Source organism: Corvus hawaiiensis, chromosome Z (assembly GCF_020740725.1).
Source record: "Corvus hawaiiensis isolate bCorHaw1 chromosome Z, bCorHaw1.pri.cur, whole genome shotgun sequence".
NCBI classification, from domain to species: domain Eukaryota; kingdom Metazoa; phylum Chordata; class Aves; order Passeriformes; family Corvidae; genus Corvus; species Corvus hawaiiensis.
The window spans coordinates 74,101,334-74,115,841 of record NC_063255.1 but is presented as its reverse complement, the minus strand read 5'-3'; the positions used below and the strand labels follow the sequence as shown (position 1 = coordinate 74,115,841).

The window sequence follows — 14,508 nt, the reverse complement described above, 5'->3', positions numbered from 1 at the left end:
CTCAAAGTCTGACCACCAGTTTCCATAATTAGGTATACGTTTCCAGTCCTACTGTACATCATTATATAGAATCATAGAATGGTTTGGGTTGAAAGGGGACCTTGAAGATCATCTATTCCCAATTCCCTGGCCATGGGCAAGCCCACCATACACGAGATCCTCCCTCTAGCTGATTTGCCTTGTTTTAAAGGCTTCATATTGGAGGGGGAAACAAAAAAAAAAGTACTTGTCCTCAGATTTTAGTCAAAGACAGTCAACTGAAAAACAAAATCAAAGAGGAAACATTCAGTCCAGTAGTTTATAACCTGCAAATATGAACAATCTCTCTTCCAAAGTAGCCAAGTATTACTAAACCTTTACCTGGTAGGTGCCTCGGAAAGCATGAAAAAGGTATTATAAGAAGCCAAATTGCAAAAAAGCATACAAGAAATCCTATCCACCATGCTCCAAGCCAACGTGGGTCATCTTGATCCACCTTTGTACTGGAAAAGTAATTCAGAAGAAGCAGGTTTACCTTTCTGAATTTCAGATTTCAGTGAGCTGGAATATTTCCTTTTAATACTTATTTAACAGAAAGCCTTTCAATATTGTAGTTTTCTTAGTTTTACATGCATTACATATATTGTTTGCTTGTTTCAACCAACTACACAACTTTAAAAATAATTCCACCAAATGTAGCCTTCAATTCATTAGTCAATGTCTTTCCAATTTAAAGACCATTCTTTGGCCCTGATTTCAAGATCCTTAGGCATTATTAAGATACTGGAAAATCTGGATTTAGAAAGATTCCTCATAATCAATGAGTTATATCAAAACCAATTCAGAAGTTTAGAGTGCCATTGCATTGACCAGAAGGCTCTAAAACAGAGGAACTAAAAGTTTAAATGAAGTTGTTGGTTTACACTACTAAAATTTAAAACATTTTTTTAAATAGTGGACTATTATTCAACTGATAGATTTTCTAGCAAGCTCTTCCCTAGGAGTTAAGGAGCAATATCCTAACCCTCATCTTACAACTCAGGGAAACAGTTCATGAGGAATCAGTAGCTGCAGCTTAACCCCAAATAAACAACTAAGCAAAAGAAAAAGTATTTTTTGCTGCTGAGGTTTAAAATAGCAAATATTTAAATGCTAGAACAAGCTATTTTCACTACAAAGAAACTTTCACACACAATGGAGTCACTACTCACTCTGGGAAGTAACTCATTTGCTTGAAGACTTTATAAGTGCAACTTGTTTCCAAGTTAATGAAGCTCTTGAAAATGCAATATTTTCTGAAAAACTTTCTCCTCACAGGGAAAAAAGCTAAAGATTTTAACAAAAATTATTAGGAAAAAAAAGAGGAAGCAATAAACTAAGTTGTATCTTGCCTTTTTGGGATCTGGATATCAATATAAACCTTAAGCAGCTGCCCTCCGACGACATAGCCAACAGCAGGACCCAGCAGAGACATGGCATAGCCAATTCCTAGAAGAGAAAATACATCAAGTTCACCATAACTTCTTTAAATTTTTTTAAAGCTTTCTTTTAATAAAATTCTTAAATCAATTTCAGACCAAAAGTTTTGTGTAAGTCAACCTGCTCTTTCACTGGTGTATAGAAGACAAAATCTATAATTATGCCTCAACAAGGAAATTTGCAGCTCTCAGAAGTTTCAAATCAGAGGTTCAGGAAAATTAATTTAACTGACTGTACCTTTAAGCATTATTAGATTGCTTTTTTGCCCATTTTGTGCCTACATTTAAAAGCTAACTGGTGAAAAAAAATTAGTGAAATTATGAACATTGGTTATTAACAGTATTGACCACAATCTTTGAGAACTTGCTTGTTTATACTTCTGAATCTTAAGTTGGTTTCTAGATCTTCTAAGACCAGAAGACAGAGTTGCATTAAAGTGTCTGACTGGAGTAATATCTGCCTTAAAATACAAAACCAGGGCTTTTGACAGCTCCTGACAGTTTTAAAGAAAAAAACCTGACCAAACAACAAAAAAACACCTCCCCCCCCCAAAAAAAAGAAATTACACACCATCAAAAAAATCACCAACCTACAAAGTTGCTGGTGGAACCATACCCTACAAAAGAGTACCTGACTTTTTTGATGTCACAATAGCATCCCTGGCCTACCAGACAGATTTCTGTTGCATTTTAGCACTCCCTGATAGCAGGAACACTGTCTCTGCAGATTAAAGCTTGCAATTAATAGCAACTAGATCCATCTTTAATTAGTAAACATGCATTCCTTCTGTTTCCCCAGATGAAACAATCTGGATTTCTCATTTGTTTCTGAAGTGCATGGATCACAAGTACTTAATTTCCCTCTAGTTAGTAAGAGAAAATGATGGGGGAGTCAGGAGGGTGAGAGGAGTGCAAGAGGGGGGAAGCAATGCAAAATGTGACACTCAAGTAAGTCAAAATAAATTTTGAGTAGCTATATCCCAGGTTTTCCCACCAAATAGTTTTTCCACTATTTGGGAATAGTGACATTGTCATAGGAACTTTCTGAGTTAAGTTCATATTCATCCTACAGAACTTCAAACTGAGCTTAGAAAGTGCCTACTTCCTCCCACACACTCAATTTAAATACCATTTGGAATTGTGTAACTTCAGCGGCTTTAGTTGTAGATGTCCCAGTCCTTGTGAAAATGCATGCAGTTTAGAAGAGAAAGAAAACAACAACTTATGAGTTGCAGGCTTATAGTAAAAGATGCTAGCAGCTATTTACAGACAATTTTATGGGTGGGTTCTGGATTTATTTTGGTTTTGTTTTGTGGGTTGCTTTTTTGGGGTTTTGGTTTTTTTCTGCCTTGCATAAGTCTTCTTCTATTAGGTAAAGCAACACAATATAATTTAACACTTAATACATTGCATGAAGCAAGAAAAAGAATCAAGGTGTAGTTACCAACCCACTCACTTGCATTCCAGTTTTGTTATATTAAGCAGAATACACTGCTCTTCTGAACTCAACTCAGTTGCCTGAAGATTGTGCACTTTTTAAGTATGAACACTGACACCATTCTCCTGAGTGTTCAGGTCACTCCTTGTTCCCCCAATCATGCAGACAGCCCTAATTTTGCTCTGTTTATTTCACTGGTTTCAGGGGAGGAGGCAGAGGAGGAAGAAAAAGTGTAATATTATCTCTCTCAAAATAAAGAAACAGCAAAAATAAAACTTGTCTTTGTCATCTAAGATTTATCATCTGCAACCATCCTATTTCTTGGCATCTAATGAAGTAGCTTGCCTGGAAAAACTGTGCAAAAATTGCATGCAAACAGATAATTATTTCAGTTTTGTCCCTTAAAATATTGATTTAGTCTGGAAAACAGTCCTGGAATCTGAGATGCTTTGAATTCCTCCTCTAAGTTACAAGTATAGATAATATGCTTTTAATCAGCTTACATACAAGATGGGGGAAATAAATATCTTCATACCCATAGAAAACACTTAGACTGCAAGGAACTTTGCAATAAAATTGCACATAACCTAGAGAATGGTGACTGAAAAAGATTAAAAACCATTGCTAAGTATTAGTATTCCTTAGCTTTTAAACAGTCCCAGGAAAGCAACCTCTGTACTTCCAGTACAGCCAAGTGCCAAATTTCTATGTGGCTAGAGAACTGGATTGATCCCATGAGGCACAGCAGTGTTTATGGACTGAGTGGACAGCCTACTATTAGAAGGTACATCAAAAATATTAAAGGATACAACAATATGCTCTAGCTTCTGACCTGATTGATTTTGACCTGACTGATTCTGACCTGACAGATTTTTCAACATCTGTGACTAAAAAGTTAAGTTTTTGCTACAACTTACTCTGTTATTAACAGATGGGCTACATTAACCATTTAACAATTTTTAGTTACTGACATGAAAAATTGACAGAAGGGGTGCTCAAAGTAGCTTTACCAGGCTCTACAAAATAAAAATTGAAAAGACTTGGTACTTAGAGCAGACTAATAACTAAATTGCACAGTAATGGATGTAGAAATACTTCATGTACATAAGTAATAATTACAAGACTGTATAATTAGAGGAATTAATAAAAACATTTGGAAGACATTGCAGTCTATGATCTATCCAGACAATGTATATGGACAGTTTTTAAGTTACCTATATAAAGGGAAGACTTGTGTTTTGGGACACTATCATCAATAAAAGCTGTCCCCAAAGTATACAGAGGGGTTCCTCCAACTCCCAGCAGCAGCTGTCCGAGGATAAAGACATACAGATACTTGTGAAGTGAAGAGTTTGTGCTGGCACTGCAAGTGGCATTAGCAAAGATGGTTTCTGCAGTTTGACACGTGTCTGAAAAACAGAGACAGCAAGATTTTACAATTCTGTAACCTAACTCATCACGTCCAACTTAAAGAAAAATCTATACCAAAAGCTAAACTACAAAAGAATGCTGTTACGTCAAGCTCCCATTTTAATATTCATACCTATTAATATATCTAACATGGCAGTGCCAAGCCTTCCACAATATCATATCCCCCAAAAGAAACACTTTTTCTTGGGCTTGGTTTCTGTTTCCTCTCCAGGAAGGCAACATGAACAGCCCTATTAAAATGCTTTGGCTTGTTGAAAGTATTATTGACCAGACGTATGAAAAAACTGAACAACCTACCACCTGTCAAATGGTCATTCCACAGGTTATGAATACTCCTATGTAACAGATGCTTCATTTTATTCTTGTACCTTATAACAATTCTGAGGAGCACTAACAACTTCCACTCTTAAGTGACAGAGCAGCCTGAACAACCTGAGGAAATCTGGGCCGGATGGAAAGTGCAGAAAATGTGAAGATAATCCTCCCTTTACGTTCACTCTTTTGGGAAGTGTTTGCTTATGAAAAAGGGAAAAACCTTAAAAACCTATGCCACTATCTCTCATAGAACACACACTGCCATGCCTCCAAAAAGAGAAGTTAATGTAAATCCTCTGTATTTGTGCACACACACAATGAGGAAAGTAGTGGTACAGCAGTGTAAGGTTGTGTCTGCTGCTGTAATATTTGGCACTACAAGAAGGCAAAGAGGAAGTGAAGACAGGGAGTATGTTTTGTCTTCTCCTTTCTCTTGCTATCATTGCACTTTCGTTAACAGAATACCAAGTGACAAGATTTAGGAGCATGGTTCTTTCCGTGTTTCTCAACATAAGGGCATAAAACCCAAAGAAAGAGGATAAACCCTTCAGTTTGGTAGCAATGAGCCCCACTGAACAAATATATGAAAATGTCCTCCAGATCAGGTAACTAGACCGATTAATTCACATTATTTCACCAGAAAATTATTACAGACTTTATTTTCCTTAAGTTCTTTTACATCTGAGAACACTTTTTACTTAAGCAAAGAAAGGGCAAGATCAATCCACACTTTGGGCTCACAAAACAAAGCATAAGGAAGTGCTGGCCACACACTAGGTATTTAAGAAAATTTACCTTAATCATTACTTCCTGTAGCACACAAAAAGTGATACAGCACCATTGCACAGAAACAGGCCAACACAAGGGATAAGAAAACCTCACTTCAAAAGGAAGAGTCTTTAAAGTCTTCCTTCCTTTCCACTTAGGAAGTATCCTGGGTAATCTGTCCCAATGTTTGACTGTCTTCACAATGAAGTTATCTTCCTTGTGTCAGGTGAGAAACTATGATTCACATTTGGTGTCACAGACATATTGAAACATATTTAGTTTTTAAAATAAAATCCGAGACTGAAGTTTAAAGGTACACTGCTTATTATATCTGCAGTTTTTACAGTCCTCTGTGCCGTCTCTGATTTATGAAATTAAGTTGATTCTGTTAGGACACACCAGCAGGGGGAGCCCCCGACTGCACATACCGGAGCCAGCTGCGGCACCGGCAGCTCAGGCAACTTGGACAAGTTACGAGAACAAACAGCTGGTCACACTTGGGTAACAAATTTGAGTCTAAAACCTTTCTGGAGAATAGAAAACACATTTTACGGTGGCTTAAAAAAAAGATTAATAATAGGCAGACCACTGATTAGCAAATCTTTCAATATGACATGGATTAAACTATTTCCAGGAAGAGGTATTATGATAAATAAGTGATCAAATATATTTGTAGAGTAGGATACATATATCCTCAGAATAAAAGTAAATTGTTATCTCAAGATAAAGCAGTAAGTTCCAGGAAGTCTGTAAGACTTATGCTGGAGGCTAGATGTATTTTGTATTTCAGACTAGACTTATTAATTAATATGGCAGCCATATTAAATTTTGCATCGAACTGTACTTTAAAGTTATCCTACATGTAAAACTCACTGTACTGACATATAACAGACAAACATTATTAATCAAGTAACCAACTAGTAAAGAGCTGTTCAGAAATAAATTAAGTGGTAGATTTTAATACAAAGCCTCAAATACAAGCTTAAAGAAAAAATATTAAGATCTCTGTAAGTGACTCACACAAATAATGAAAAAGGAAGCCTTTGGGGTTGTGGTGCTAGTAAATTCTGCAATTAATTGTACAGTTAAAATGTTTCATCAACCTCAGAACTAGCTAAACCAGACATCCCATCATCCTGTACAGTGGTTTACTTGACAGTTAAGGGATACTGTTGCACTGCACCTGAAGATTTATGTTTACTGCCATGGTGTAGACACATTCCGGGCACTCTTAGTCATTTATCTTTGATAGTGTTTTGTTTAAATCAGCTTAAGATCTTAAATGTACTCACACAGGCACAGCAAAGGCACCTGCATTACAACAGTCAAAACAGCAGGCATGCTGTCAGCTGACAGTACTACGGTGAAGAAAACATATTGCAATTCAAAAATTCCCCACTACTTTTAGATTTCACAAGTCCATGTAGAAAATGTCCCTAATAAAGGTACCAGTATCTACAGCCATCTTCAATGATGGATGTTGGATGAAACAGTAACATATTCTTTGGGATTTCAACCAGAAGTGTTTGAAAGGGGAAAGATCAGTTGCAATAGCTGGTAATCTGCTCTCCCATATTGTCAGTATCTTGTCCCAAATGGGGGGAAAAAAAAAAAAAACAACAAACCCAAACCACAAAAAAAATCCCCAAAAACCAAACCAAACAAGCCCAACCAACGCAAAACAACAACAGAAAACAAATACAAATCACCCAAACAAAAACAAACAACAACAACAAAAAACAACAAAAAACCCCACCCCAAAACAAAACACAAAACCAGAAAAAAAACCACAAAAAACCAACTAAAATCAGGTTTAAACTTTTATGTATTAAATTCAGCTTCCCTTTCATCCTATAGTGAAGTAAGAAGGTCAATACTGAAACCAAAATTTTAGAGAAATTGAATTGTAGCAGACCCAGGAGCAAGTAACCTGTTGCCCCTCTACCAAGAGCTAACAAGTAAATATCTGCTCATAGCCCCCAAAACTGTAAAGATGTTTTCCTTTGACCTTGTTCAGTTAAAAGTTCAGTTAATTTCCATTTCAGATCCTCATTTATTAGACAGGGAAAAACAGCTTTCCAAACTTTTTAAACTAACATCTAGACAGCTCATAAAAGTTGACAAATTAATTACCACTAGAGAAATTAATTTGAGAATCAACAACCTTTCATCAGGTTGCTTAGCTACTGATTCTTTTTAGTGAGCACTCTAATATGCTTAGTCATTGAAGGCATAATTTTGATTAAAGACTGCAAAAACAAGACAATCCTAAAAGATCAAGTCATCCTGCTTTAAAAATATCTGAACATTTCTGTATTAGTTATAGATGTGTCACTAAATTGAAATACAGTTGGCATTAATCATATTGCGCTAAGTCTTGTTTAATGAAAAAAGTTTCAGAACTGACAGATAGCTACACCCATGATTTAAGTACTGCTTTGTTCAGTACTGCTTGTCTCCTCTTTATTTCAAATAAATCCGCAAGTTAAAATCAACATCTTTCTTAAAAGAACTTAGAGAAACTTGTTAATGAATTAATCAAGATGCCTTTAATAGTTCAAAACCACAAAGAAATGCAAGAAGTAGTTACCTTTCAGCAAGATGCTAAGTCTAACATTTAACATCTCTCCTATTTGCTGACCTAACTTGATTCCTAGTCACAAAGAGATGCCAGATAATTGTTTCTTTAAAGTGAATTTTAATTGCATTCATCAAGGCAAGGGAAAAAAAGCGTTTTATTTAAATGTTGTTTATGACTAAGAACTGATATTGACACTCAAATTTCTTCTGGAAAAATAAAGTTTACTGTGCAGAAAGGCAGCTCTAGGACTTAACAGATTTCACAGAATCATCTTATTTTTAGTTACAGATAACACCCTATTTTAGGACTTTGACAGAGATTAACTATGTTGCACCAAGTTGATACAGAGATTTAAATTTTTTAGAGTAATTTTCAAAAGGTAACAATAAGCTTACCTTCAAGTTTACCTCCATATTGGTATTTTCCACTACTAAAGTGTGGTAAGGAAAATACAAGTGAGCCCAGTCCTAGCATAAATGCGGAGAAAGCAAGCCATCGTGGTTTGTGCCCTCTTTCTCCAAAGTAAGATACAAACAGTGACAATACACAAAAAGCAATGTCATAGCTTGCAGAGATTAAGCCAGTGAGGGAACTGTTCAACTCATAACGCTTCTCAATTGTTGAAATACTGATGTTAATCAGGCCATTTACCACAATACCTACAAAAATAAAAAAAGGAGATAATTAGTCAAAGATACTTTAATTCAATAGAGTTGCAGAGATAAATTTACCCTTGTGTGATGGAAAGGTTAAAATTAATATATATTTATACAAGATTCCTTTAAATGGTATTTATTAGCTGTAAAATACAGGTATATAGTAGATCAATAAGTGCCAGCTTAGCCAGCCAAATTGCACAGGACCTGTGGATTTGTCAGAAGCACAGATTTCAAATAGAATGCATTACAATGTCATAAGATACTTTTAAAATAGTCAAGGTTACAACTTGTATTAGAATACAAGATATGACTGGAGCAAGTTCAGGACATAGTTTTCAAATTACTGCAAACAACCAACTCCCCACCACCACAAAGGGAAGATAAAAGAAGGCTTCTGAATGAACATGTATCCTATATAATACAAAAAGTGTAAGGCTATTTAAAAATTCTTTGCAGCTGTTTCAGAGCAGCTGAGGGGATTTACTTCAACAGAGCAAAAAAGGTTTACCCCCCTGAATCTTTAACTTCCCTGAAGCAAAAGTATCAAACAACCTGGAAAAAAGGCACTGCACAAGCTGCCCTACTGAAGCACAGATGAACTGCAAAAAAAATTATACAAAAGTAGAAGTAAGCTGCAATTGCCACTGCATGCTTAAACACTCTCTTCATTTTTACAAAAGCATTTTTTGTAGACTAACTTGAATCTTCCATCCTGCTTCAAATTCTGTTTCTATGAGAAAGACCAGGTAGTTAAACTTTCAGGAGTTTGGTTTTAGCAGTCCCAAAATAGGATTCAGTTACACAATAGATCGCTGTAATTATAACACTGTCAGATAACTTAATCTATCATAGCCTAACTAAATTGTGCCCATAATAAAATACATACCTGAAAAAAAAGTTGCGAAGTCTTAGAGTCAGAGATGCAAATACATCTGAGTTCTGTAACCTTACAGATGACTGATGAGCCTCTACCCCTACTCTAAAACTGCAACATGAGTCTCTACTGTCATTCTAAAATGAGAACACAAGACTAGTGACAGAAATGTGTTCAAGTTAGTTTTCAACAAGCTTTGCACCATCCATAAGTACAACTACTTGAGCCAAACTTCAACATCTCCTTAGAGCACTCAAATGTAATAAAAAAATTACTCCAAATATAAATGTTTTTCTAATGGCCAAACTTCAGCTTTCTATATGGAAACAACTCTTGGCACAATCTTAGTTCCATACCCTACTACGGCCTCTTTATTAAAGCTGACAATTTCACCTGTCAGTTTAGTCATCACACTTAAATGCACATGGGTTTGACACAAGTATTCAGGTGTCCTTCCACTGCCATTAGTTACACATTCAGCAACTTTATTTTCCTCTTTAGAAGCATTAACCAAAGAACAATACTAGCATGAAGGAATGAACAAACAAGTTTTTCCCATCTGCCAGAACTTCAAACATTCACTAAGGCTTTAAAACACTCGTGTGAAGGTATGCTACACAGCAAGTGGATTACAGAGCCTAGAAGGCATTGTATTTTATGTAGTTTAAGTCACTACCTTTAATTTACATCCTAAAAGCCATAAAACCTTCCAGGTAATTATACTGGATAATTAGATTTCATCTGTAAAAATGCAGATGTGATGAATGGCAGCATAACTTCTCCAATTACATAATCTAGTGATTAATCACTAAAGCCTCTCCAAGAAAAAGATACTACCTGATAATGACTTGATCTGAAAAACAAATTCTGCAAGGACATCCCAACACTTAAAATTGTAGTATAGAAATTAATTTTTAACTATTCTCAACCAAAACTTTGTTGTCCTGCCACATCTGTTAAGAGATTTAGGTACAGTGTGTACTGACCCATAAAATCCAGATTAATTATAAACCAACTTTATTTGCTATCACAAAGCAAAAGAGTATTTTTTCTCTTCATCCATTCAACAAAAATATGTGTTTTGCAGTTGTTATAAGAATGGTGGCTTTAACAACAGGCACACAAAAATAGCAATTAAAAAGGCCTTGGTAAAAGTACCAGGCCTAATTGGCCTATAAAATATTAGCATTATTCAAAGACTTCAGGTAGATTAGACTGGACCAGTCTCAAACTGTGGTTCTGTTGCTTTATGTACTAAAAATTATTAATGACATGAGAAATAAACAGTCCTTCTTGTACTCAAAATAGTGAGATAACCTCTACCTTGTTTTCTACTACTGTGAACTGCAGCATATCCAGTTACTGTATTACTAGATGCAATCATACATTTAGGCAACTCTAAGTGCCATACACAAAGCAAGTATTAGTCATGTAAAAACATTCTAGGCAAAGAAGTGTTTTCTATTCTGGAAATACAGGTTTCACATGTACTTCAACCAGAAAGAGCCAGAAATTAGAGTTAAGTTCTACCTGAAATCCTCTGAGAAGTTGCAATACAGCATATCAGGTGCTAATGATAACAACCTATTCTCTAGAGCAGCTAGAAAATATTCTGACAAACACATGCCTTAAGTTAGACTCACAATATACCAGGTCACTGCAGATAATCACCTACTATGTTCACTCATGTAAAAAGTCTAGTAGAACAACTTACATTCATCAAAAGTGTGTTACAGATTACTTCATTAATCCTCAATGCATTAAGAAATAATCTTTTCTAGAGGTGCATTAGAAAGTTTAATAGATATATCTTATCTTCCACAGTGATGCTTTCTGTAATTTGGAGGGTAAGTCAAATGATCAGACCCAAACTAGAGTACAGTATTAGGACACATAACTTCAAAATCCTAGTTGTATTTTGTTTGCTTTTATCTAAACTCTGAAGCTGCAAGACCTGAATATTTTCACAAAGTTTCACACGTAACCCTGAATTTCTTACTGATGACCCTTGTTTTTCCCACATCTCCAAAAGAATTGCAGGTTGAGTCTTCAGCACCCAGTTTCCTTTATATTCTAACCAAAGGAAACGTTCTTGTCAGAAAATCCAGGTAACACATCAAGAATGTCACAGGATCTGTAATAGCCATGCCTAAACCAGCTTCCAAACCAAACATCTTAAGTTTCCTTTAGTTAGCCTTCCTTTAAGGCCCTAAACCTGAACTAGGTAAGTTAGGTGCCTGGCATACATATACAGTTAGATAAGAGAAGCAAGACCTGGATGAGTGGCACAAGCAACACCCAAAACCTCCAAAGGGGACAGATTCTTATGATACACAAGTTATTTTTATGATCGGGAACCTAACCAGACTACAAACAAGATTTTAAAGTATGCTGAGTTTGTTAGTCAGCTCAACAATCAGATCAGAAGGACTGATTTTAAGAAATTTAGACATCTTAGAAATAGTTAAGACACTTTGTTTAGTTTAACAATTTTTTTCGTGTCATATTCAGGGTATTTCCAATTGCCTATCCATATTCTTATGCCACTCAAAAATATTTATATGTGTATTCTAAAAGTCTTCTACTACTCAGCTACTATTGAAACCTATGATGTAAGAAGTTCTTTCACACCCTTCCCCCCCCCTTTTTATTTATAGAGAAAATAAATATGACAGGACAACTGCAACAGTAATCATCTTCTGCTCCTACCAGCTATAGCATGGCCTTTCAAATCCAAGCAAGAAACAACAGGCTTATCCCAAAACTTTCTAAATACTTCTCTTCTAACGCTAAACCTATACGCTAAGACAATATCAGAATCTGAAGGGACTAAAATCAGAAAAAGTTCACAGAAACACATACCAAGACACTAGTTCATGCAAGGACTTTCCAAGCATCACAAGTAGCATTAAAGTCCTTCTAGGTTTTAAGCAGAGCCTCTAATTCTCTTCTCATACCATTCCAGTTGCCTCAGTGTGGTTCCAGGTGGAACAGAGACATCCAAACCCTATGTTTCTTTGGTGTAGGCTGCCCTCTCCTCTAACTCCAAATATATAACATTTCCCTCTACCCCTCTATAGAAATCTCTTTATGAGTAACAACAATGAGCTTTAAAGCAAATTTTTCAGGAAACACCCTTTTCTTTTCTAGCTAGTCAAATAAAGTTGAAAGGTTATGAACATGAACTCAATCATCCTTTTGGCAGACAAATATCTAAGTTTTACAAACGTCAATTTTGTATATTTTTTACACTAATTCTTCTCCTCCCCTCAGTTAATTTCTACTTTTTAAGCCTAAGGCTTGCTGAGGTCCTAACCAATCATTACAGAAAACCAAAAATATGGACAAGAATCTCTGAACCTGAACAACAGGAATGTAGGGCAAACTAAACTTCAGGTTACTCCCAAGGGTGAACTTAAACCATTAGTTAAGTTTTAGGAAGATGGGTGCACTGGGATTCACAAAGTCCCACCCAACCAGGCCAGGATAGTGTTTTAATTGGTAAGCAGGTAGTAAAGTGGAGAGGTACTACAATTTTGTATTTATATTGGTGTTTTAATCCCTGGCTTGTAAGTCTCTGGCTGTGGTGCACATAAAGCACTATTTCCCTGTGATCAGTGGGGATGCAGCATTGACAAGAGCATGAAGCAAAGAGCTGGTAGGACCGTGGACTCAGCAGTGGTCAATAAAGAACGTGGGAAAAGAAGAAAGGAGAAACAGTGAACTGCAAAGAGTAATACCGTGCAACTTCCCCATCGAGGGCACAAGTGTACTTTCTTCCCCTTAGTCAAGCCATTACCGTCAATGTTCAGAAACAGCACTAGAGGAACTCTGTCTCTCCTTACCCACCACAAAAAACATCACCACTCCTTCCCTGCCTTCCCCAGCCCAGGCTCCCGGCGGTTCCCCCCAGCCCCGGGACGGGGAGCAGCATGTGCCCTGGGCAGCAGGAACAGATTACCTTGGAAGATGGCCAGCAGGCTGTAGGCAGCCAAGTACCCCTCGGAATTGTTGCAGAGCTGCAGAGCTCTAGGGGTGCAGGGGCCCCACCCGCAGGGCCCCTCCTCGGGGCCAGGGCAGGGCCTGGCGCGGGCCGCGGCGCCGGCACCTGCGCCGGCGGGGCCCGCGTCGTATCGCCGGCCGAGGTCGGAGCTGGGCGGCTCGAACGCCGGATTCTCGATGCCGCCGCCCTTCATGGCGCCCGAGGCCGTTGCCAGCCGCGGCTGCGAGCGGCACCCGCGCCCAACGCTCCGCTAAATACCCCGACGGCGGCCCGGCCCCGCCGGGCAGGTGGCAGTGCTTCCGCCGCCAGTCCTCGGCCCGCCCTGCTGGTTGCCCCCGCTCCTGCCTCGCGGCCGGCGCTGCAGGGACGTCCTCTCGCACCACGGCCGCGTAGTATCAACAGCTTTTAGCGGTTCACTGAACGTCGGGCGGGTAGAGCGGCACGTCGATATTCTCCAACAACATTTTTTCTGACGGGAAAAAAAAAAAAAAAAAAAAAAAAAAACAACGAAAGCACCCACCAAGTACCTGAGAAAAGTAATCAGGAATGTTTCTTTTGCGACACGGGAAAAAAAAAAAAAACCAAACCCAAAAAACCCCATTCCGTGTAAGTGTTGCAAAAAGGGAAAGGTTGCAAAATGTACCAGATATAGTACTTTCCCACTTTAGGCAACATGACCTGCCCACAACAAAAACTATGGACGTTTGCAGATGCTATCCTTTTGAAATACTATTCTCTCAGAAAGTTTCCATGTGCGGGAGTTCCCAGTCATTAAACACATTGATTCAATTGCAGACATGAACCATGAGAATTTGTCAAAGGCATAAGAAAGTCTGAGTTTGTTTGCATTTAGTATAAATTGTTTGACTCCTCTGCACAAGAATAACTGGGAGAGAGTCTGGGGATCAATTAGCTGTCACCACTGGTGATCATCTCTGGGCAGTATGAGTTAGTCCTGAAAAGTCCTTCCCTCTTTAAGAGT

General features: G+C 37.6%; 1 protein-coding gene across 2 annotated transcripts in view; it reads right to left on the bottom strand.

Moving 5' to 3' along the window:
- SLCO4C1 (solute carrier organic anion transporter family member 4C1) overlaps nt 1-13,960 on the bottom strand; it is a 28,631-nt gene extending 14,671 nt beyond the window's left edge. The window contains exons 1-5 of one of the 2 annotated variants that reach the window (XM_048292508.1): nt 13,485-13,960; nt 8,386-8,649; nt 4,110-4,304; nt 1,371-1,467; nt 361-482 (exon numbers count right to left, since the gene is read on the bottom strand). In XM_048292508.1, coding sequence (XP_048148465.1) covers nt 361-482; nt 1,371-1,467; nt 4,110-4,304; nt 8,386-8,649; nt 13,485-13,719 — 913 coding nt within the window. In that variant the 5' untranslated portion in view covers nt 13,720-13,960. The remainder of the gene's footprint in view (nt 1-360; nt 483-1,370; nt 1,468-4,109; nt 4,305-8,385; nt 8,650-13,484) is intronic. The other variant, XM_048292509.1, reaches the window with a different exon arrangement.
- Nucleotides 13,961-14,508: the final 548 nt, after the last annotated feature.